Here is a 24,258-nt window from a genome sequence, read left to right as displayed (position 1 = left end):
AATCAAAAGTGGGCTACTCTACTTCAATGTTGGAATGGGTCTCTCCCACCAAGGCTTGCTCAACCTTGAGTTTGAGATCGATTGGCGTTTAAGCAACTCTTTGATATCTGCTTCGGACCTGAAATTCTCTCCACTTTTCTTCTGTTTTCTTTCTTTCTTTCTCTTCTTCTACTTATTGGCACATGAGTTGTCCCTTCCCTCCTCTCACTCTGTTTTTTGTTACTCGTGGTGATAAGGCTCCTTTGTAATCTCTATATTTTTATATTAATGCAAGAAAACCCTTTAACAAAAAAAAAAAAAAAAAAAAAAAAAAAACAAAGGGCTTTCTATTGTGTGAATCTTTCTATTTGTGGTACATTAAAATCTAATGTGAACAAATCGATTCATGGCTGATACCAAAAAAAAAAAAGTCGATTCATGCCGTTTTTGTTTTAATGGACGAGCTTATATCCACGTGGTGTTTCCTTCACTGCGCAAAACACGTAGTTCAATCAAAAGAAGGACTACACGCTGTTCAATCATGACGTGTCCGTGATTTTAGGTTCCGTTTTAAATTTGACAGTTTTGGCGCCGTTTCTAGAAGCAACATGTGAACTACGTGTTGTCTTTTCACTTTTATCTATTTGATCTACGCCGTTTCTAGGTGTGTGTGCTGTGTGCATACATGATACTAGGGATATGAAAGGAGGAGAGTGTTGGTTATGTAAATAATTTGGTTTGGTTAAATCGGTTTAGCTATTATACTTTACTTATATATATCACATGGGTTGTACAGTTTACATATTAATTGAATGAGAAAATCTTTTCAATAAACTTTTTCGTCTTTATCCTCTCTCGTTTCCAACATGGTATCAGAGCCATCAAAGCTCAGATCTCTCTTAGTTTGTTGATCGTTTTCCTTTGTTGAGCTTATTTTTCTTCGATTTTGTGCTCTTCTCGTGTTCCAATGGTGACCGTTGCTCGAGCAAATCTAAAAATGGGTAAAACGAAGTCTCAATCAAGTTCCACTGTTCGAAGATCACAAAGATTGAACTCCGATGTTGACAATCCTACTCCGATCTCTCTCCCAGCAGCCGATTCTCAGGTTTCTGGGTTTTCGCGAGCTGTCACATCACCAATCTATACTGATCCATCCCACTCTCCGTTCTTCCTACACAGCGTAGATCATCCAGGTTTGAGCATCATTTCTTTTCATTTAGATGAAACGAACTATGATGACTGGAGTTATGCGATGCGTATCTCTCTTGATGCTAAGAACAAAATCAAGTTTATTGATGGTAGCTTGCCTAGGCCTTTAACCACAGATCCTAACTTTGATTTATGGTCAAGATGCAATAGCATGGTCAAATCGTGGTTATTGAATGTTGTCTCTCCTCATATTTATCGTAGTATCTTACGGATGAATGATGCTACTAATATATGGCGAGATCTCTATGGTCGGCTTCATCTGAATAATCTTCCTCGCATATATAATCTTCGCCAAGGTTTCATGTCTTTATCTGAGTATTATACTCGCCTTAAAACTCTTTGGGATCAGTTGGATGGTTCAGATGAACCATATGATCCTTGTGCTTGTGGAAAGGGTGCTCGTTTGCAGTTGAAGGCAGAGCGTGCCAAAACTGTGAAGTTCTTGGCATGTCTGAATGATTCCTATGCTATTATTCGTAGACAGATCATTGCTAAGAAGGCATTACCCACTTTGGTTGAGGTATACAAGATTTTGGATCAGGATGACAGTTAGAAAGGATTCTCGTCGGTTGTTCCTCCTTCGGCTTTCCAAGTTTCTCTGACTCTTGCTCAAACTTCTCCTTCTGTTTTTTCAGACTTCTCAGACTTTTGCACCAGCCTCTCCCATTGTTATGTATGTGCAGAATGGTCCAAACAAAGGTAGACCGATTTGCTCTTTCTGCAACAGGGTTGGTCATATTGCTGAGAGGTGCTACAAGAAACATGGATTTCCACCTAGTTTTACTCTGAAAGGCAAACCTGGTGAGAAAACTCAGAAACAACCTGCTATCGCAGCACAAGTTTCTTTATCTCCTACACCAGAAAAATCCTCGAAAAATATTGATGGTTTGATTGGCAAGCTCTCTCCGGATCAGTTGCAGAATCTCATAGCCCTTTTCAGCTCTCAGTTGCCATCTTCTTCATCGGTTCCAGCTCAAATCGAAGCAAGTACACCTCAGACTCCTCTTGATCTTCCAAAACACACACTATCTACTGACACATGGGTGATTGACTCTGGTGCAACTCACCATGTGTCCCATGACAGAAATAGTTTTGTTTCCCTTGACACTTCTGTAAATAGTTTTGTGAATTTGCCTACTGGTCCTCATGTGAAAATCAGTGGAGTGGGAATGGTTCGTTTGAACAAGGATATATTGCTCCAGAATGTTCTGTTTATACCTGAGTTCCGATTAAGCCTTATCAGTATCAGTTCTTTGACTGATGACATTGGCTCCAAAGTGACTTCGATACTTCTTATTGCGAAATACAGGATCCTATCAAGGGGGTGACGATTGGTAAAGGCAGACGGATTGGAAAGTTCTATGTGCTAGATACTTCTCCATCTATTTCAATCAATGCAGTGGTAGATGTTGGTACCTGGCACAAGAGACTTGGTTATCCATCTTACTCAAGATTGGATGTTCTTTCAGAAGTACTACGCAGCGTATATAGCAGCCTTGACAGATTTCCAGATTATATATGCATTAATGCAATGCACTCCGGACTTATCTTTGGAGGATTGCCATATCTGCTTAAGACAAAGTGTTGGTGACTATGAATCATGCTGCAATGGAAGGCAAGGTGGCATTGTGTACCGGGCCAGCTGTGTTTTTTGGTGGGAACTTTTTCCTTTCTCTGAGGCTTTTAGTCGTATTTCGTTGGCACCTCCGCCTCAATCCCCAGTGATTCGCACACCTCCGGCAGCCAATAAGACCAAGAAAGGTAAATCTTGAAATAAAATAAAGTAAACTACAAGTACCCTACTTGTCTACTCTATCTAAAGAAGGCTTGAAACAAACAGTGGATGAACTATGTACTTACACTGTTTTCATCTCGTCCTGTTTATTCGGGTTTGTGCAGTTAGCATAACAATCTCAATAGAAATCACTGGCGCAATCATAATTCCTATTGTCACTGTTATCTTCTTGGTACTGCTTGCGCTAGGATTTGTTGTTTATAGGAGGAGAAAATCATACAAAGGTGAGTTGCTTTGTGTTTTATCCATCATTCCCTTTACACTTTGAGGTGGTTTGGCAATAACGTGGAATGAACTAGATTTGTTATCTATCTAGTTCTAGCTAATGCAATGTCCTAATTTTTTTTTAAAGAAATGTTTGTACTGAAAAGAAATGTTTCTCTTTAGACACGAGTAATATACTACTGCGTAGTGCCTCTATTTCCAGCATAATTAGCTCTACACTTTTAAGTTGCAGGATCTAGTACTGATATCACCATTACACACTCACTGCAATTCGATTTCAAAGCGATTGAAGATGCAACAAATATATTCTCGGAGAGCAACATAATTGGTCGTGGTGGATTTGGAGAAGTTTTCATGGTATCATTTTATATAATTTCTCTGAGCACCTGACCTTGATTAGTTTTTGTAAGAAATTATGTTGAAGGGATCCAGATAATGGGACTGATGATGTTGTCTACACCATTGTATCCAGGGTGTCCTTAACGGGACTGAGGTTGCAATTAAGAGGTTGTCGAAAGCATCAAGACAAGGTGCGCGAGAGTTCAAGAATGAGGTTGTTGTTGTTGCAAAACTCCATCATAGGAATCTTGTTAAGCTTCTCGGGTTTTGTCTACAAGGAGAAGAGAAGATACTTGTTTACGAGTTTGTCCCCAACAAGAGCCTCGATTTCTTCCTCTTTGGTATGTGGAATTACCATATGTATATATAGATACATATGGTCATGATAATTTTGATAAGCTCAATTTAACTGAAATATAAATTAGCTAATAATTAATTTTCTATGTAAAGACCCTACAAAGAAACGACTGCTAGACTGGACAAAACGGTACAATATTATACGGCAATCACTCGAGGAATTCTATATCTTCATTAAGACTCACGGCTCATAATCATACATCGTGACCTCAAAGCAAGCAATATTCTCCTAGATGTCAATATGAACCCGAAAATTGCTGATTTTGGAATGGCGAGAATATTTGGGATTGATCAAAGTGGAGCTAATACAAAAAAGTAGCTGGGAACACAGTATATATATATATATATATTCCCATCACCCTTCATGAATCTGTTCTTAGTCAGTAATTTCCATAATCTTCACTTTTGCTTGTGTATTTTTACTCTTGCAGCGGTTACATGCCTCCAGAATATGTGATGCAAGGCCAATTCTCAACAAAATCTGATGTTTATAGTTTTGGAGTCCTAGTCCTTGAGATTATTTGTGGTCGAAATAACAGATTCGTCCACTAGTCAGACACTTCAGTTGAGAATTTGGTGACATACGTAAGTACCAAAGAAGCCAAACTCTGTTCTTGATATTGATGATTAAATACATGATAAACAAACAATATGATAAATTTTGGCTTTAGCTATACTATATATGTCCTTGATGAATCTTGATTGATAAGTAAATTATATATGTTACAGGCTTGGAGGTTGTGGAGAAACGGTTCACCATTAGAACTCATGGATCCAACCATTTCAGAACCGAAGAAGTGACAAGATGCATTCACATTGCGTTGCTATGTGTTCAACGCAATCCCACAGATCGCCCCACCTTGTCCACAATCCACATGATGATCATTAACAATTCCCATATTTTACCTGATCCTCAACAACCTGGATTCTTCTTTCCAACTAAAGGCAACCAAGAACGAGATGGCAACGAGTCTAGCCAGTCTACGAACAAGTCCAGTTCCCAAACCATCAATGATGTAACTATTACAGATCTTAAACCTCGTTGACGTTGAGATTACATTAAGACATTAATTAGTTCCACTGAAACTGTGTTAAATAAGTCTGTTACTCAATTTCTTAGTACAATCTACGAGAGAATAATTGTCAAAGCGGTTATTGACTAATTGTGAGTCCATGAGTTCGTTATCAGTGTAACTAAATTTTAATTTCTGCATCAATAAAACATGTGAACTGAAACAAACAACAACAACAAAAAAAACACAGAAAACATTGGTCTCTTTTTGTGTAATGAAATCTCTAGAAAACAAAGGGAATGAGAGCCTTGACATGCTTAGGGAAGTCATCAAACTTGGAAAGATACCAACTTCGAGTAGCATAACTCCGACCGATGAGGTAGCACATTGTTCCCATGGCGAAAGTAAACGAATAGATGGTCTGAGAGATGAGAAAAAAGCTCCAAAACACAAGGATCTCGAACAGATAATGAGGGCATATGATTACATCAAACAAGCCTCCTTTTGGTATCTTGTACTCTTTCTTCCCATCTTCGTTCCTTAGCTTAGCTAACAAAACATGGTGGTACAGATTCCCAATAATCCCCACCACAAACATTACAACTCCAGCGAGTTTCATATCGAAACTGGGCTCTGTAAGCCCCAAGGTGAGGTTTTGACTGTATAGCATCAATGCCGTGGATGAGAAATAGCTGCTACTTATGACGATGGCTGAGTCTACAGCCATCCCTCCACTGTATTTATGTATGAACAGAACCTGTTCGATGAAATGCGTCAGAGAAAGGAAGCTACTGCTATAGCAATTACTAATAAAAGGGTACTCCTAGAAGATAATAACTAATCCAAATCACAAACCCAATTGGTTCCTCAAAGGCAAGTATGTGAGCTAAATTTTATCTACTTATATGAATGAACATAACGTGTTCGATAAAATGTGTCAGGGACCTAAAAAAGGGTTTGTTAAGTTTATACCTCGAAGACCCTCTTGAAGAAATGGAGGGCAAGAGCGGATTTGAGAAGAATAAACCTAAGATCATCAGAAGGTAAGACGAAGAAAGAAGCCGAAGCGGCTAAAAACGCAGGTGTGTATAAACAAAGCATTCCAGTTCGGCTTGAGAAGCTCCCTAATGGTTGCTTTTGTGGTTGTGGTTTCGGTGATGTTGATGTTGATGATGAGGCGAATTTGGAGTATTTGAGATGGTTTCCTGTCACTTCAGACCAACCGATCTTGGCCAGAGCAGCTAATCCAACGACGCTCATACCATTCAGCAATATCGACGGAGGTGGTGGATACACAAAACTTTTCAACATTTCCATTATTTTTTCTTTTGTTTTTCTCTCTTTGGAACAAGAAGAAGAATGCAAATTTTGGATATTGATTGTGTCTTCTCTCCAATACTCTTCTCTATTAATACCCACGAATTTAATATTAAAAAATACTTAGGGCTATAAAGGATACACCGACTCAAGATCAGATGCAGTTATTATGATTCGATTTAGATAGATATCGTTTTCTTTTTATATAAAACTGTAAATTATGGGTGTAGTTCTTGACTTTGCATCTATAAGTTAACAAAGCTTCTATATGCGAGTTTGCCAAAAAAAAAAAAAAAAAAAAGCTTCTATATGCGAAAATTCTGACATTTGAATCTACTGTGTGAATGTTTCTATTTGTGGGCGTAAGTCTGACTTTTGAATCTAATGTGAACAAATCGATTCATGCCGTTTTTGTTTTAATGGACGGGCTTATATCCATCCACGTGGTGTTTCCTTCACTGCGCAAAACACGTCGTTTCTCTGACCAAAAGAAGGACTACACGCTGTTCAATTATGACGTGTCACTGATTTTAGGTTCCGTTTTAGTCTTGACAGCCTTGCCGCCGTTTCTAGAATCAACATGTGAACTACGTGTTGTCTTTTTACTTTATCTTTTTGATCTTTTCCTTCACTAGGGGTGTGTTGTGCATATATGATGATACTAGGGACATGAAAGGAGGAGCATGCATCGGAAACTTGAGAGAAGCATCCAGCTAGTAAAAATATAAGTTGCATTCCCAAAACATGAAATCCAAAAAACCTACACTATAGAGCCTCTACATACTTAATTTTTTTGTTTATATAAAAACACTAGTAATTAATAAACCCTAAGTACAGTAAATAGCTTCTTACACAACAAGCCTATACAGTTACAGTGACATAACATTCCCCCCAAACAAAACCTTCTCTATTATACAACAAACATGAATCCCTACAGATTCAAGAAACAAAAAAAAGCATCTTCTTCAGACTCATGTTTAGATTTCATCTAGGACCAGAGAGCTCCATTGCTTGCACGAGTAAAGTGGAGTCATCCGTAAGATCAGAGTATCTGTCTGAGGATGACATCAGTTCATTAATCCTGTTGCTGCATTTTGAAGTACTAGTGTCTGATCTTTGAGAAGCTTCCCATCTCTCTGCAAGCCCATCTCCTTCCAGCATTCGAACTACTTCAGACATTTTTGGTCTATGTCCTGGCAGATACTGTGTGCACAACAAAGCTACTCTTACCATTTCGTCTAACTCAATCTCATCATAGCTCTTCTTCTTCAACAGCTCTTTATCCACAAGCAGCTCAAGTTTCTTCTCTTGATGAATCTTTTTAACCCAATCAAGCATCACTCCTTTCTGGTTAGCCGCTTTACCAAACTCGAAAGCTCTTTGTCCAGTTACAAGCTCAAGAAGAAGAATCCCAAACCCAAAGACATCGGTTTTCTCAGACGATTGACCAGTTGAGAGATACTCTGGAGCAATGTGACCCACCGTGCCTCTAACCGCGGTTGTGACATGTGTATCTTGATGATCCAAGAGTTTAGCTAAACCAAAATCACCAACCACAGCTTCACAGTAGTCATCAAGAAGTATATTAGCTGCTTTGACATCTCGGTGTATAATCTTCGGATCACATTGCTCATGGAGATACACAAGCCCTCTTGCAGCTCCTATCGCTATCCTCTTCCTTATGCTCCAATCAAGAACAGGTTTCGCTTTCATCCGAGATGCAACGCTTCCGTTAGACATGTAAGGATAAACCAAAAGCTTCTCAGCTTGTGTGATGCAGAAACCGTACAGTCTTAAGAGGTTTCGATGAACAGCTAAACTGATCATTTCGACTTCTGTCTGAAACTGTATCTCTCCTCCTAATGCTCCTCCATCTTTAAGTCTTTTCACTGCAACCACTGTACTGTCTCCAAGTATTCCTTTGTATACATTTCCATATCCACCTTTCCCCAATAAGTTCTTACTGCTGAAGTTATTAGTCGCTATCTGAAGCTCCCTGAAATTGAATCTCCTCAGGTTTCCTAGTGAGACTTCCTCATGATGATTCCCATCTGGTGAAAACATGAATAAAGATTTAATGAATCTTTAAAGAATCTTCTATATATGCAAGAAAAGAACTGAAAAGGATCAAAACCTTTAACATCAAAGAATGTGTTTTGGTTATGTCTTTGTCTCCACCAGAGAAACAACCCAACAGCAATGAAGATCAATGATACAGTTCCAACGCTGGATCCAACAGCGATCGCCATTTTGTGATTCCTCGATCTACCAATGTATAAAGGAGCTTTTAAAAAAAAAAAAAAAAACAGTTGTTAGACTTAGGTAATAATGTCATAATACCAATATTGAAGTTTATACCAACTAGTTAGTTAGTAAGTTACCTCCAGTTGCATTCAAATTCATAGACATTGGTATCAATGTAGTTCCATTGCAGTCTGGTTCAGCACCTGTAGGACAGATCAGCGGGTTTCCAACGATGCTGTGATCAGAAGAGAAAAGAATGTAAGGTTTATTATCATAGAGATAAAGTGAGAGTGGAAGTGTGAGGACATTGAGAGTGAATCAATCACCTAAACGTCTTTGCAGCAAATCTTGGAACAGGACCACTGAGATTGTTGTATGATAAATCACTGGGAAAAAAATAACAGATCAAGTAAGTCTAAACATCACAGTTTCTAGCAAAAGATTTACTGGTGAACGTAAACTAAAAGATTAATTAGCTTACAGAAAGGCAAGTTGAGTCATATTGGATAGTGACAGAGGAAACACTCCAGAGAGAGAGTTGTTGTTAAGCCTCCTGATCGATGATACACAAAAATATGACATATCAAGATCACAAAACACATAGAAACTAAGAGATCCATAACAAAAATGTTACTAATCTTACAGATATTGCAGGCTTCGTAAATAGCCGACTGAAAATGGAATTTCACCGCGGAAGAAGTTATCAGAGAGATCAAGAGTCTCAAGCCTCGTTAGCCGACCAATCTCAGCAGGAATTTTTCCTGTTATGTTGTTGTTCTGCAACAGCCTGTAAGAGAACACAAAAAAAAAATCAAGAACATAAACAAAAACACATAGTGTAATTAAACTTCATAACAGTAAGTACTAAGTAGTACTTAGTTACTTACACAATCCGAAGATTTGTTAAGTTGGTAATGCTTGGAGATAATGTACCAGATAGATTCTGACTAGGTGTGCCCCTGTTATATAAAATTTAAACATGGCTTTTTTTAGTAATCTTCAGATGAACATGGTTGCTCATCAATATAAATGTAAGAATGTAATAATGTGAATTTTTTTTTTTTGTTTTTTTTTTTGGATCAAATGTAATAATGTGAATGTGTGAAATTACTTACAAGCCAATGACAAAGTTTTCGGGAGAACAAGTAACCATAGTCCAACTACAAGGATCAACAGCATCTCTATCCCAGTTATCAAGAACACCATGAGGATCATGTAATGAAGCTTTTATGTCCATCAAAGCTTGCACTATAAGCAATTTAAACAAAATAAAATTCCAACATTAGCTAATTAGATCAAGAAACAACAAAACACACACATATCACTGAAAAGATTGAAACTTTAAAAAGTAGTATTATTACCTTCAAAGTTAACTCCTTTAGGAGAAAGCAATCCGTTTACAGAGCTGAGAAGGCATAGCAATCCCAAGAAGCAAGATACAGATCTTGTCATCATCATCGTCATCATAACAATAATAGTACTCTCCATTGTTAAAACAGAGAGAATAGAATGAGCAGAAAACAAGATGTACTCTCAGCTTCCAGATAATTTGGTATTTGATGGAGAGAGAGAGAGAGAGAGAGAGAGAGAGAGAAAGATTGAAAGAATCAAATCTTTATCCTTTTTTTCTTTCTTTCTTTTAAAAATTTTAAGTACTATAAACGTTTCAACATCAAGAAAAAAAATTGCTTTCCATGGCAGAAGAAACCCACTTCTCACCAAAAGCCATAATCTTTTGTTTTTATAAAAAAGAAAAACTAAAGTATTTTTTCTGTATGTCAGAAACAATATATAAATATTTTACCAGATTCATTGGTAGTCTAAAGTGAAATTCATATAGCATGCTTTGTCGATAAAGCTTTGTGTGTGGGGAGACCGTTAAAAAAAAAGTAACACAAAACAAATGTAAAAATAAATATTAATATATGCCCATATATTATTGTAATCGACAAAGAATAGTCAGTAGTAAAGCAAATCTAATATGTATTTCAAAAAATTTAAAAGGGTAAAACAGGGAACTTAAAATACTGTTCTTTTGCTAGCTGCCACCCTGTCCTGTTTTTTTGTCTATGGTTTTCAAAAAATATAGATATATACAGTATTTGTTACATTTTCCTTTCTTAATTTTAATATTTCACATACATTAACAATATCTTGATTTTATAGTAGTGTAGAAGTCTGATTGCAGATTGCAATTCGAATAGTAGAGGAAAAAAAAAGTAGTGTAGAAGTCTGATGAAATTCGAATATTCTTATGTTTTCAATTAACAAAAACACACCGATGACTGATTGCTTGGTCGAAACGGAATCGAACATTGAACATTCCATGGCACACCACATAAGCTAGACCTAAACTTTATTGATTCCTCAGTATATGCATTTCCTTTACATGTAATCTAATCAAAATCTGGGGTTGCGTTATGAGAATGTTAGAACTTCGATGAGAATATCATATAGAAAAAGAAAAAAAGAAAAAAAGCAAGGCTCAAGATATTTTTTAATTTATTGATTTTGTTGCCCACTCAATTTTCAGCATCTTTGTCTTCTCGATGTGTGGAAATACTAAGAGATATCAGATAATTCATGAGAAGTATATGCACACCAAATATTTAATCTTAAAGTCGAGATTATATCGCCATGACACGAAAATGTAATTATTTAGAGTATTTCTTTCTTTCTCCATATCTATTTTGGGGGTCAGATTTTTTAAAAAATTTATGCTACCTTAATAATTGTTCTTTTATTTATACGGAACTTTGGCCTTTTGCATGGAAAAGAAATAGATTCGATAAATCCCACTATGAGAGCTGACGAGCACTTTCAATTTCCTTTCCTATCAGTAAATTAAAGATAGAAAAATCTTATACATAGAAGACCGTCAATCTTTCAAAATAACTCAACAGTTAGTTAATATACTTTTAACCCACTCTTTCTATTTTACAACGACAAAATCTATATACTAATTATATGATATTCGATAGTTTGTAAACTTTGTAATGTACTAATTATATATATACAAGATAATATATAAGATAACACAGAATCCAAGTCCAAGAGACATTACAATTTGTCCAAAGCGCGCGTCGTTTTCATAGGTTTTGTCTATGAGTGAGTTGGCAGTAATATTATGACAACCATTTGCATTTGTTCAAAGTATATTGTACTTACTACTATCACTACTACATTTGGTGTTAACACTTTAAACAAATGTGGTTTATTTTTAGGTTAGGTCTTTTTCTTCTTAAACTAAATGTTTAATTCATTAGAGTTTTGTTGGTTTACTGAGATTTAAGTTATCTGAGAAGCTTACGTCGAGGAATTTCTATATTCTGTCACTTAACTGCTGTAAAACAAAAATGTTGTTTAATTACTGAAGTACCAGTAAATCATTCTTTTTCATAATGTAGCTAAAATGATTTTGTAAGGTTCCAATTATTTAAATATATTCACATTAATTCGTACATCACTCACTGTTATCTTCATCGATGCGTACCGACCTGGAAACCAAACGGAAAGAAACAAGCACAAATATTCTAAATTTGTGGTGAACAATAAATAACATTTCCTGTTCAAGAACTACTTTCCCACAAACGTCATTCCTAGTCAAGTTTTTATAGTTTTGGTCTCCACGTGACACGGTTTCTTAAAACTCGATTTATGAGAAACAATCATTAATATTTAATGCTTTTCCTTAGTTGATTTTGACGTTTGATGGAAAATGAGTTCTGCGCATTTCAGAGGAAAGAATAATAAATATCAAAAGTTTTATAAGATTACAAAACATGACATGAAAGATTGTGCAGAATGCAGATAAAAGAAATATGGTTCCCAACTTGAGTCCTATGCCAAAGGTAATTAAGCTAAATTATTTTGTTAGCGAGGGTAAAATGATAGTATAGTATTAGATTACTGGCCTCGTTTTATTTGAACTTACAAGTGTTTTTTTTACTATACATTTTTTTTTCTTTGATTACTAAAATTTTGCAGACTTTTGTAGATTAGTTCAAAATTTGCTACAATTTGTGTTGGTCACAACATATTAATAAGGAGAGATAGCTAAAACAAGATATACAACAATTGTTTATCGTTTTTTGGTTTAAAACTCCAAAGTGGAGATTGAAATTACTCTACTTCTTTTTGTGTTTACTTAAATTAAAATTACAATATGAAACGAATTAAAAGTTGTCATGAATATTTACTGTAATATTTTTTTAGTAATGTAGCCTATATGTTTATCGAGATTTAAAACCTGCGTAATAAATATCATTCGAAAAAAATGAGTTCAAATTGTATGAATTTTTAACTCTCATAATAAGTATGTATAGAGATGATTTTTTATTTTTTTGGGTGCAAAATGAGATATATAAAAAGAGCTATGGAGAGGATCTAACTCGCTTATGAAGATTCTAACTATTTCTGCCATTTACAGCCATTACGTTGTATACATATGCTTGGCAATGTAAAATATGGTACACTCAAATGTCTAAGACTTTGTTTTTTCTCACTTAGAGTTTTGTATTTGTCTTTTTTAACTCACCTAATTGTCATCAAGTTCCTGGTAAGTATTAAAGTATATAATTAGATTTTTATTTTTTTGACATCCAAAGACGGTTTGTATACTTGATTTAAGGTGGCTAAAAGTATTAGTTTTCTTACCCAATAATGCAAAATTAAGAAGATATGTAAAAGCATATGGAAGCTTTTCTATTTTGAATCGTATGCTACTTTTACAAATTCCTGAAATTAAGTGGACTGACTGTTTATTGCAAGTCATCAAGTAGACAATAACAAACAATCTATAATCATATTGTTTCGTAGAATCCGTTGAAAATCATGGAATATTGAAATTATTTTCGGTTCCATTAGGATAATTTTTTTCAATAATTGTATGTGCATGGTTTATTGGAATATAATGATTATAACCATGTCTTGTCGGTCCATGAAAATGAATCGTCGAAGCAACTTTCCATCATTCCCTTATCTATGTGATTATTACACCAAAGCGTGACATTATTAGTTAGCTACTTAGCTTTAATATTTTTTGTTTTATGTATATATATATATATTTTTTTAGAATCTCCCTTTGTTTCATAAAAACTGTTATTTAACCATTTTGATAAAAAAAAAAGTTTATAAAATTGTAAATTTCTATTATATTGTTGTTAATACACTAAATCATTTTTTTCTTATAAATAAACTGAAATAAGAGAACAAACTGAGATTTGGTTTAATAAATCAACGACGTTGAAATATATTTATATACAAAAAGTTGTGACATTCGAGAATCGAGAGGATAGCACGTATATATACATGTAGTTGGTGCAATAGCTTACAAAATTACAAATCATCATCAAGGTTTATAACGAGGTTCTATCTCAAAAATTAAGATTCTAATTTCTAAATTGTGACGCGGAGAGTATAGGTCCAATCGAATTATCCACACTTAATCACGATTTGTAGATTTTGTTTTGTTTGTGGTGTAATGCATAACGGTGATGATTACTTTGGCATGTTTAGTGAAGCATGTTTTGGACCACACAACAACCATCCAAATTATACTGGTTTAAGTGTGGTTAACAATTTTTTTCTTTTACTAATTTTTTTTTTGAAAAACTGTGAAAATTTATATTATCATCGATGCAAGAACAAATAGTTCGGCCATTCGAGTAATCAATTAATCAAGTTATAATGGTAAATTTGAACCATATTTATTTTAGTCATTGTTTTCTTGTTTTTTTATTTTAACTCCATGTTTAGTCTAATTCATTAGTTCGGCCTGTTTATAGTCTGCTTATTTCGAAACAACCATTCGGGTGCACCCTTTCATAGTTTCAAACGCTAAATGATTGATCAAAATCTCACAATTGTTTCGACTAGTTTTCAAAGAATTTGTTGACAACATCATGACCATTGATTTTGGATGTATGAGGCAATTGAGTTCTGAACATCTTATTTCTTTTTGAAATAATTAACTACATCACATGTTTAATGCTTCTGGATTCACCCACCACACCAACTACTATCCTATTCAACTATATTTTTTTTTGTCTTAGTTTTTCAACAACATGCATCATGGGATTTCATCTTAATTATTTGTTTCGTACAAACAAAACATCAACATTTCATTTTCATCACTCATTACTGCCGCAACATTCTAACAAATAATCTTTCAACAGAAAACTTAACAAATTTAAATAATTTCTTATAATATATTTTTACAACCATTTATGCCATGTTTAAGTTCATCCCATTTGTATGTTGTGAATAATCTAAGAATCATCATCATCCATTTAGGTCATTAAGAATTGAAGCAATATCTAACCTTGATACGTATGTACATGACTTACATGGTAAAAAATAGAGTTACATAAACGACAGTCCCAATCAAGAAGGTAAATAAGCGTGCCTTAGACCATGATTACTGGGAGTAACTCTCTCAGATACTCTTATTAGAAAATAATAAAAGGAAGAGAGAGAAGGAAAAAAAGAAAGGAATCGTTTCTTTCCCAAGTCACTTGAGAATCGATTCTCAGAACAAGTGTGACATGTGTCACTTGTTAAGTGAAACAGCAATGAGGAAATAAATAAATAATAATAATTTATAAAAAAAATATTTTTTTTGGTTTTTTTGAGAAACGTTGAGTCGTTCTCGATTAATGATGCTCTTAGTGCTTACACAATGAATTGACTTCTTTCCCTTTTATTTTTCTTTCTATTTTCCTTTTTTAGCTTTTTTCCGGGAAAGTGATAGAAACTTTGTCTCCTCGTTTTGAAAGTAAAAGGAACCTTTAAACATATATTTTCTCTTTCTTCTATATATTCTCATCCGACCCAAAAGGGGAAAAGGATCATTTCCGACCTGTACAATGTCAAAAGTGTCAATTTATACCTGTACAAACTCTCGGTGCTAATTTATACCTATACTCAAATAAAATTCAAATTTCATACCCAATTATTAAAATAATGCCGATTTCAAAGTCAAAATCAACAAATATTAGTCAACAGGTGACTCAGATGACACGTATTCAGTGAAGTGGCATCGTATATATCAAAACTACGTAGTTTTGATGCTGTAATTTCGTTTTAAAAAAAAGGTAATACCCTAGAATCGAACCTGGGTCCATCAAAGATTTAATCAACGCTTTAACCATATGATTTAGCAGCCTTATTCGGAATATTGGGAAACTTTAGTGTTTATTACCATCTCCGCCTGCGAGAATCTCCCTCCTCTTCCTTGGCATCGTTAATGGCTGCTCCGCCGTGGTTCCTTCTCCATCTAGATCCGCTTCCGTTGGTCCAATCACTAATTGTTTATATTCATCGTGGTTTCCCAAGATTTGATTTTTTAACTTTTTGTTTCTTTTAAAATTTTAAATTTTGGAAATTCGTTGTTCCTCTTTGATCACAATCATCATCACTAGGGTTTCTGTTTTTCAGTAAAAATTAAGGAATGAGGAAGCAAAAATTATCAATGCAATTAACGATGCCAAGGAAGAGAAGAAGAGGAAAAGGAGGGAGATTCTCGTGGGTTGATATGGTTATTAACATTAAAGTTCCTCAATATTCCGAAGAAAGCTACTAGATCATATGGTTAAAGTGTTGATTTAAATTTCGATGGACCCGGGTTTGATCCTGTGGTCTTACATTTTTCTTTTAAAACGAAATTACAGCATCGAAACGACGTAGTTTTGATATACGATGCCATTTCATTAAATACGTGTCATCTGAGTCAGCTGTTGACTAATATTTATTGATTTTGACTTTGAAATCGGCACTATTTTAATAATTGGGTATGAAATTTGAATTTTATTTGAGTATAAGTATAAATTGGCACTGAGAGTTTGTACATGTATAAATTGACACTTTTGACATTGTTCAGGTCGGAAATGGCCTTTTTCTCGACCAAAAAGCATATGGCTTTGCTTCATAAACCCTGAAACCCGCCGGATGAATCCAAGGGTTTTGAAACGGTCCCCTTTTGTTGAAATAGCAACTAATCATAGAGGAATGATGACACATCTCTCTCTTTCTTTCTTTCTTTCTTTCACTCATTTCACTTTATTTTCTTTGTCTCATTTCTTGTAAGAATATCAATTAAGGCTTTGTCTTTTTATGTTGCTATGTCACTCTCTCACCGATCTGTTCCTCCTCGTTCAGTCCTTTTTTCTCCACACTCTCTGCGGAAAAATTCAAAAGACTTTGCAGAGATGATGCTATTGACAATGAGAATGAAAACGGTGCTAGGTTTCAAACATCCACATTACACAATTACAGATCATGATTCAACAAAACAGATCGATATAGATTGTGACAAACCCATCAAGCACTACAATGCAAGATGCAGTTTACAAAGTAGATCGTGCTTTGTGGTCCTGTTTCTCTATCAATTAATAATCAGAAACGAACAAAGACTATGAAAACTCTATCTATCCTTGAGTGTATATATTTCTCTCTGCTAGACTAGTTTTGGTGTCTAATTCTCTCAGGCCCATAAATGATTTACAAAAGGCTCGGTTGGTTCTCCACAACAAAAAGTGAAGCTTCTTCTTTTGGGTTCTGGCACATCATTTATTTCTCAAGTTCTAAACTAGATAATGAGACTTCCATGAACAAATATCTCCTCATCCAATTTGATACCATAAACACTTGGCAATGTCAAACACAAGTGTCTGATCAATAGGCAATAATACATTGTTACAAAAAAAAAAAGATCAAATGAAAATGGGAGTTACAGACAGATCTTGTTGATAATACTCAGTACAATTCATGGCAGATCCAAGAAGCAGAAGATGATAATCAAGTGGAAAGTAAAAGAACAGAGTACCTTGAAATTATTTTGCCAGTTCACCAGGTTGATGAAAGACAGTTCACTGGTGAATGGTGATACATGTAAAGAAAGGGAGCAGCGAGTCTTTTTTTCTGGCCAAATGTTTTCAATCAAATGCCCAGAAACAAAAAAAAAAAAGAGACTTGAGGGAATGTAAACTAAAGCTAGAGCTAAGCAGAAGCAGCCAAAGGTTTTTCTACAGCAGATTCATTAGGTTTCATGGAATTGAAGAGTTCTAGAACATCTGCATTGTTACGGATATAGTTTGGGCACAGAGAGAGTAAATCCTGTGCCTCACTGTGCCTTGCAGACTTAAACATGGTTTCGAATACACGCAGAACCACTGACATAGATGGAAAGTTCTTCGAGGTCATAGCCTTCAGAAAACCGAGAGCTTCCGTGCTTTTTGCAGTTGTTGAGATGTAATTCATGAAAGGGTCAAGGAAAGGAGGGTACCCGTGATCTTTCATTATTGGAAGAAGACTCAAAGCTTCTTCAAACCCACCATCTCTTGCAATCTTCTTCTTCAACAGATCAGTCACCAAGATTTTGTACGTACTATGACAAGGTTTCAGCTGATTTTGTTTTACTTGAGCACTCAAAAGCTTGTATGCATCTCTTGCCTGATTCTTGTTGCAATAAGCAAGAACCAACTTCTCAAATGCAACATCAGCATAGGAGACTCCCGCTTTTTCAACCATTTTCTCGAAACACACTAAAGCTTCATTAAGTTCCCCGGAATCACAATACCCTTCAACAAGAGATGCCATCGCCTTGTCATCTAGATTGTTTCCGGATGCTTCCATAAAATCGACAAATTCATCAGCTTCGTCTTTCTTTCCCTTACGACTAAGACTTGATGCAATCATGCTCTGCAGATCACTACTAGGAACATAGCCTCCTTTCTTCATTTCTTTCAACACCTCATTGCTCTGTTCAACACGATCCACACTTCTTAAGGACTTTAAGATAGATTTTAGCAAGGAATCCGTCAAAGCGTTACCATTTATGGTATAAACTTTCACAGCTCTTGAAAACAAATCCATATCTAAACTCTTAGCAGTGACAATTTTCTTGAGCAACAGACATAAGCAGTGTGGGGTTGGTTTGTTAGTACTACTACCCACCATTGCAATCTCGAACAAGTCAACAGCGTCCTTGATCAATTTAGTCTGGCAGAACCTCGTTGAAACTCTAACATAAGTCTCTATCTCCACTTCATAACCAGCACTCCTCATTTCTTCAACGATGTTCTGAAACCTATCGAGAAACTTCTCTCTCCCCAAAACCCGAGCCACAGCATTATAGGTTTTCTCATCATGCTTAAAGAGACCAGACTCATCAATCCACCTGAAGAACAACAAAGCTTTCCTAGGTTCAGCGTCAAGACTCTCCACAATCATCTTCACTAAATCACTTTGAAACTCAACATTCAAATCTTTGACCCGTTTCTCAACATCATCACACCATTCTTCTTTCATCACAATCTTACACACCTTATCGCAAACATTCTCCGCAGAACTATCTAAACAATCTGAAGAGAAAAGCTTTTTCAGCCTCACCAAATCACTCTCAAGCCCATCTTTCTGAAACTTCTCACCAACTTTATCTCTAACATTAGCTGATAAACCATGTCCTTTCTTCTTCATAGCATCAACCAAACCCCAAAACTCATCAACAAGTCCATTACCACCCAGAACACGAAGCATCATGTTATAGCTTTTCGAGCTAAGCTCCTCAGGAGTAGCCTCCTTAAACCACTTGAAAACTCTTCTCGCAACATCTGGGTTCGATTCTAGTTTCCTCAAAACCTTCAAAGCTAAATCTTGGCTAATCACTACATCACTCGATTCCAACTCTTTCCTAATCTCATCCTCACTACTCAATCTGCTAAAGATATCAATCACGGTACCCTCAGGAGAAGGTTTCTCTTCAACCGCAGGTTCGGACGAGAAGCTTCTTCGACCAACTGACTTCATCAGTAAAGAGCCAGAGCTCGTCATTGGGGATTGTAAGGGAAAAAGTTGCTCACTTTGTTGCAAAGCTCCGACCCCAGGACGAGTGTGAATGAAAGAAGAGAAAGATCGGGTTGAAATGGAGGTTACCTGAGAACAAGGAGAAGGATACGTAAGATGAGATCGATGGTAGCTTCGAAGAAGAAGCAGTCGCCATTGTTGATATCTCATCTTCTCTGATTCGATCTGGGTTACTATCAGAATAAACAAAAGCTTGAACCTTTAGTAAGATACGAGGGAGTGAGTTACAGCGATTGCGAAGAGTTCTGGGAAATGTATGTTTAGGGTTTTAGCAACGAGGAGGATTTTGATTTTCTGAGGTAATGAAACCATCTGATTCACAGAGAAGGTCCCATCGTAATGAATGACGCAAAGATGAACTTTTATTAATTCGGTTTTCGCCCCTAGTTTCATTATAATTACCAGTTTTGTCATATACTTAGCACCTTGACCATAATTTTGATTTCTGAGGTATTCACAGAGAAGGTCCCATCGCAATGAATGACGCAAAGATAAACTTTTGATAATTCGGTTTTCGCCCCTAGTTTTCATTATAGTTACCAGTTTTTGTCATATAGTTTTAATTGAATCAGTGTTCACCATGAACATAAATTGTGAGGATAAATCATTCCCTTCATTAATAATATTTTTTTTTTGACAAACACTATCCTAAGACCATCATTAGTGGAGTAACCCACCATAGTTACTCTCACATTAATTAATTATATAAATAATCATAAATTAAGTAAAGCAACCCTAAAAGAACTTAAGCAAAATCACCCTATTACTAGAGAACCCCAAAGAAGGTTACTCAAACATTTAAAAAATATATATTGTTTTTTTTGTGTTTATTAATTATCAAATTTTCTTTTTTGCCAACTTTCTTGATGAATAGTGAATTAAAACAAATATTGCATTGCATGATGGATAGATTAACAAAACACAATCAAGAACATTCAAGAACAAAAAACAGAACCTGCAGTTTTAAAAACAGAACCTGCAATACAAGTACAAAAAAAACCCTACAAATTTCAACCTAAACTACAAAACAAATATCTACAATGTAAAGGATACCAACTTTTGTCATATTTGATTATCACTAATGTTACTACATTCACATGACCTTGTTGAGCAATACAAACATTCACTAATGTTACTACATTCACTGCCGATGTTAGGATCGCCACTAGGTAGAATATCTCTTTCTCCGGTGTTAATGCTGAAGTTCGATTGTCCCACCTGCACAAACACACCTGGCTGATTACATCTTTGTTATCATTATTTCAGCTTCTAGAGCCTCTGTTATTAATAAGAACTTGGTGTGAATGTAGTATTAGAGGTCACCTTGGCAATCAAGACAATGAAGAAAGAACCTTGAAGCGACATTGACGATCAACATAACTTTCCGCTTGAACCTCTTTCTTCTTTCTTCAGGTACTAGTCATATCACTTACATAATATAGTGGCACTCTTCATGCTCTCGACTCCGGTCCAATATATTTTACAAAACCAGTCAAAGGCAAACACAGAAGAAGATATCAACGTTGGCTAAGTTCTTAACAATACTGATAATACGCCTTGTTGAGCAATACAAACCATTCATTTCATTTTCAGCCATGGCCCGGTTCCTTTCACTTTCCTCTGCAAATTTAACAAATCCATAACCTTTTGATCGCCCATTACTTGGATCAGTAACAACCTTGGCACCTCTAACTGAAGATACTTGTAATTGTAGCTATTTTAAGAAATCTGCAAATCCAAATTCGACATCACTTAATCTACTTAAGCTAATCCCAAGATCAGAATTTTCCAACCAAAATGCAATACAAGAGAATATTGAGCTTAATCCAATCTACTTAGGCTTATTACATTCTGATTCTAAGCTTAATCCACTTGAGCTTTGCTATTAAGCTTTAGTTAGCCAATAAACTCTAACAAGAGATTGCAAACAAAGGAGTTACCTCGTCACGGCTTTTAGGCCATGGAACCAGCTGATGGTAACCTTTAGGAGGCGGAACCAAGCAATTCAAGCCTTTACCTTTTGCAGCACAGTGACGCTCGACTGTAACCTTCTCCGTCTCAGTCACCATCGACGGAGGCGGTTGTGTTGTGGCGGGGATTTGATACGGAGACCTCCGGGATCGAGCTGCCGTCGTTGTAGCAGCATAAGAAATCTCCGCCGTCGTTGGTGGTGAGAACCGAAGCGTCAAATCTTAGGGTTAATCCAACAACCCTCCGCCGTCGTTGGTCGTGAGAACTCCGTTTGTATCGAGAGAGAAGAGAGAGAATGGGGAAGAAAGAAAAAGAAAATGGAAAAAAAAAATTCATTTAATATTTATGTATTTACGAATGAAAATAGGCCACGTACGGTTACTCATGGTGTTGCTTCAGATGCTTCCCAGGGAATCAATTCTCTCCTAAATGGATCGTAAATAGATTTTTTATTCAGTTTTTTGGCCCCAAATGGTTGAGTAACCATGAGAGTAACTGCCAGTAAAGATGCTCTAAGGAAGTTCTTGTTCTCAATTTTGGGTATTACTTTTAAGAATTATCTTTCCTTAATTAATTAACTGATTTATTTTGTTTGTTTGCTTCTGTGAACATTATAACTAAAATGAGAAACTCATGACGAGCGTGAAGTGCATTAAAATAAAGATAAGAGATTTAAGTTGTTGGAACATAAAAAGTAGGTGTTGTTGATTAACTGGAAGCTAAAATACATAAAAGTTCCAAACATAACACCTAAAGGGAGATCAAACATTACAAGACTAATTTAAAAACAACAACATCAGCAACAACAAGTACGAGATGTGAAATATCATGAGAATCAATTGATAGAACTCCCACCTTTATTTAAGATCCCCAACAATTAATTAGAAAAAAAGGGAGGTTATAATTAACTCCCAATTTTTTTGATTCGATTCGAATCGCTACTTGTTCATGCCGGTCTTGTCCTTGACAAAGTTAACACCTCCAGCTGCCGCATCCGATATGTTCTTTCCAGCCTATACGTATACAAAACAAGATATAAGAAATCTAGCTACTTGTATGAAGTTTATAAAGACGCTTCTATGTTTCTATATGGAATATGTGTGTAGAATGTTTTACTTGTTGAGCGGACGCTCCAGCTGCATTAGCAGCATCCTTGGCCTTGTCCAGCAGAACATTGCTCTTTTCCTATACACATCATTGTCAAACACAAAATCAGTTACAAAATTATAAATTAAACAAGAAAATGAAAGTGACAGCTAAAAAAGCTTTGCAATAATGGTATAGGCAAAAAAACATATACCCTCTCAAAACGTTATTAAATTTGATCAAGTTTAAAGAGTTATTATATTTTTTTCTTTCAGATTTCTAAATTTGTGTCAAAAGAGATCAGAAAGAGAGACCTCAGCTTTGCCAGCGGCCTGACCGGCTTGGAAGGCATTCTTGTTGGTGTCCGACATTTTTCTTTGCAGATATTTTTTTTCTTAGAGAATTGCTATTGTATGAATGATGATGAGAAGAGTTGTGGGCTTAGGAGTTTGTATTTGTAGGCCAAAATGGAGATGGTTGTGTGGTGCCACGTGTAATCTTGAACCACGTGGATTGCGTTTAATGGTAGGATCAGTTTTGCCTTATGTCGGTAGCTTTTTTTTTATTGGCTGTTGTAGACTTCACGTGTCGTTTTTGGTTATTTTGATGATATTATTGGATAATGGGTAGTATGAGTATGAGGAGGACTCTTTCTGTGTGGTCCTCTCGCCTCCGTGTTCTGTTTTTTTTTTTTTTTTTTTTTTTTTTTTTTTTTTTTTTAATAAGTTTATTTATCAAGATGAGTTTTTCAAAAATATCTCGATACTGAATGAAGATATGGTAATACATTAAATTACTAGTATAGGTTTTAACACGCCTCTATGGCTGTAAATAGAAAAGATGTAACGTGGGTTTATGCGTTGGGCAAACATTTCGTGTTATCATTGGATTTGTCCTATTTACTACGGGATTGTTACTCCTCTTATGTTCGACATGTATTTTTCTCAAAGATAACATGATATCCTCACTCCTAATTTGTTTTCTCACTTCTTAAAATATTTTTAGTTACTAATTCGGTTTATTTTATTTACTTAGTTTACAAATATATTTAAGATAATGTTAGTTTTTTCAAATATAAGATAATATTAGTTTCCATTTATTTTTCGATAATTATTTTGTATAATTTTTAATATTGATATAATGCACAAATTATATTGATATGAAAGATATAAGTCTTACCTATCAGAATTAATTCATCGAAGTAAATTAATTTTATTATAATGTTATATACGGTTAAATTATATTGTTAGGTAAAATGAGTGAACTTTCAGTTGTTTATATAAAAAATCAAATAAGATATAAAATTAACATTTAAAAAACTACTTAAAATTCTACATTTTTTTTTAATATCGCGTCAACTAAAGAGACCTAATCTAGTATCTTATTATATAAAGTTGGGTTTTGAAAGTTAGCCATTAACAAGATTTTTACATGTGTTAAATTATCAATTTCAGATATTGACATGTGTAAAAGTTAATATTTAATAGGAGAACTATGATTACAATAAAAATAAATTATTTTGTTTTAAAAAATATTAATAATGTAAAAAGATAATTATCAAAAATGACAGATTTTATAAAAAAATACAAAAGTTTTTTTAAATAATAATAAGGAGATTATATATATATATATATTTCATAAAATTCGAAATTACAATATTATTTATTTATTTTAATTTTAAATTATTAATTATACAAAAAAGATTAAGGATAATATACAGTTAATTATTAATTCTAAAATTTTGTAAATACTCACTTTTATATAAATATATATCGTCTCATAATTAAATAATTTACTCAAAAACAATTCTTTCAACTTTATTTAATTAGAAATTGTTTTGAATGTGAAAGTAATTTTTTC

General features: G+C 34.9%; 4 protein-coding genes, 1 long non-coding RNA gene and 1 pseudogene across 6 annotated transcripts; 1 reads left to right on the top strand and 5 right to left on the bottom strand.

Moving 5' to 3' along the window:
• The first annotated feature begins 654 nt into the window (after window positions 1-654).
• Window positions 655-5,089, top strand: LOC104769854 (cysteine-rich receptor-like protein kinase 14; annotated as a pseudogene). The gene is made up of 7 exons (XR_015593287.1): window positions 655-2,949; window positions 3,088-3,207; window positions 3,441-3,565; window positions 3,681-3,888; window positions 3,998-4,234; window positions 4,336-4,489; window positions 4,634-5,089. The product of XR_015593287.1 is annotated as a cysteine-rich receptor-like protein kinase 14 (transcript).
• Window positions 5,083-6,622, bottom strand: LOC104769855 (uncharacterized). Its single transcript, XM_010494170.3, has 2 exons — window positions 5,890-6,622; window positions 5,083-5,674 (listed from the first exon to the last, which is right to left on the bottom strand). The coding sequence occupies exons 1-2, from the start codon at window positions 6,232-6,234 to the stop codon at window positions 5,201-5,203; spliced, it is 819 nt and encodes a 272-aa protein (XP_010492472.1). The 5' UTR covers window positions 6,235-6,622; the 3' UTR covers window positions 5,083-5,200.
• A 326-nt stretch (window positions 6,623-6,948) lies between these two features.
• On the bottom strand, window positions 6,949-10,435 carry LOC104769848 (protein CLAVATA3 INSENSITIVE RECEPTOR KINASE 5). Its single transcript, XM_010494157.3, has 9 exons — window positions 9,840-10,435; window positions 9,594-9,726; window positions 9,366-9,437; window positions 9,122-9,265; window positions 8,960-9,031; window positions 8,805-8,864; window positions 8,616-8,713; window positions 8,369-8,518; window positions 6,949-8,285 (listed from the first exon to the last, which is right to left on the bottom strand). Exons 1-9 carry the CDS (start codon window positions 9,964-9,966, stop codon window positions 7,219-7,221), a joined length of 1,923 nt encoding a protein of 640 aa, XP_010492459.1. The 5' UTR covers window positions 9,967-10,435; the 3' UTR covers window positions 6,949-7,218.
• Window positions 10,436-17,286: 6,851 nt separating this feature from the next.
• On the bottom strand, window positions 17,287-19,671 carry LOC104769847 (small ribosomal subunit protein mS81 (rPPR8)). The gene has a single exon (XM_010494156.3). The coding sequence runs from the start codon at window positions 19,489-19,491 to the stop codon at window positions 17,476-17,478; it is 2,016 nt and encodes a 671-aa protein (XP_010492458.2). The 5' UTR covers window positions 19,492-19,671; the 3' UTR covers window positions 17,287-17,475.
• A 610-nt stretch (window positions 19,672-20,281) lies between these two features.
• LOC147918531 (uncharacterized) lies at window positions 20,282-21,609 on the bottom strand. The gene is made up of 3 exons (XR_015593286.1): window positions 21,282-21,609; window positions 20,665-21,069; window positions 20,282-20,559 (listed from the first exon to the last, which is right to left on the bottom strand). It is a non-coding gene; the product is annotated as an uncharacterized LOC147918531 (long non-coding RNA).
• Window positions 21,610-21,989: 380 nt separating this feature from the next.
• On the bottom strand, window positions 21,990-22,823 carry LOC109131125 (stress-induced protein KIN2-like). Its single transcript, XM_019241710.2, has 3 exons — window positions 22,713-22,823; window positions 22,429-22,497; window positions 21,990-22,325 (listed from the first exon to the last, which is right to left on the bottom strand). The coding sequence occupies exons 1-3, from the start codon at window positions 22,767-22,769 to the stop codon at window positions 22,251-22,253; spliced, it is 201 nt and encodes a 66-aa protein (XP_019097255.1). The 5' UTR covers window positions 22,770-22,823; the 3' UTR covers window positions 21,990-22,250.
• Window positions 22,824-24,258: the final 1,435 nt, after the last annotated feature.

This window comes from Camelina sativa, chromosome 20 (genome assembly GCF_030686135.1).
Source record: "Camelina sativa cultivar CO46 ecotype springtype chromosome 20, ASM3068613v1".
NCBI classification, from domain to species: domain Eukaryota; kingdom Viridiplantae; phylum Streptophyta; class Magnoliopsida; order Brassicales; family Brassicaceae; genus Camelina; species Camelina sativa.
Note: the sequence above shows the minus strand (reverse complement) of the source record. Positions and strands in the feature narration are given on the sequence as shown.

Bases quoted from the DNA above. Each gene is read 5' to 3' on its own strand.
- LOC104769855 (XM_010494170.3), bottom strand. From the start codon at position 6,234: ATGGAAATGTTGAAAAGTTTTGTGTATCCACCACCTCCGTCGATATTG. The intron at 5,675-5,889 runs GTATAAACTTAA...TTCATCGAACAG, and splicing joins TCTTCAAGAGGGTCTTCGAG to GTTCTGTTCATACATAAATA.
- LOC104769848 (XM_010494157.3), bottom strand. From the start codon at position 9,966: ATGGAGAGTACTATTATTGTTATGATGACGATGATGATGACAAGATCT. The intron at 9,727-9,839 runs GTAATAATACTA...AATTGCTTATAG, and splicing joins TAAAGGAGTTAACTTTGAAG to TGCAAGCTTTGATGGACATA. The intron at 8,286-8,368 runs GTTTTGATCCTT...TGTTTTCACCAG, and splicing joins CACATTCTTTGATGTTAAAG to ATGGGAATCATCATGAGGAA.
- LOC104769847 (XM_010494156.3), bottom strand. From the start codon at position 19,491: ATGAGATATCAACAATGGCGACTGCTTCTTCTTCGAAGCTACCATCGA.
- LOC109131125 (XM_019241710.2), bottom strand. From the start codon at position 22,769: ATGTCGGACACCAACAAGAATGCCTTCCAAGCCGGTCAGGCCGCTGGC. The intron at 22,498-22,712 runs GTCTCTCTTTCT...TGATGTGTATAG, and splicing joins AGGCCGCTGGCAAAGCTGAG to GAAAAGAGCAATGTTCTGCT. The intron at 22,326-22,428 runs GTAAAACATTCT...GTATACGTATAG, and splicing joins CTGGAGCGTCCGCTCAACAA to GCTGGAAAGAACATATCGGA.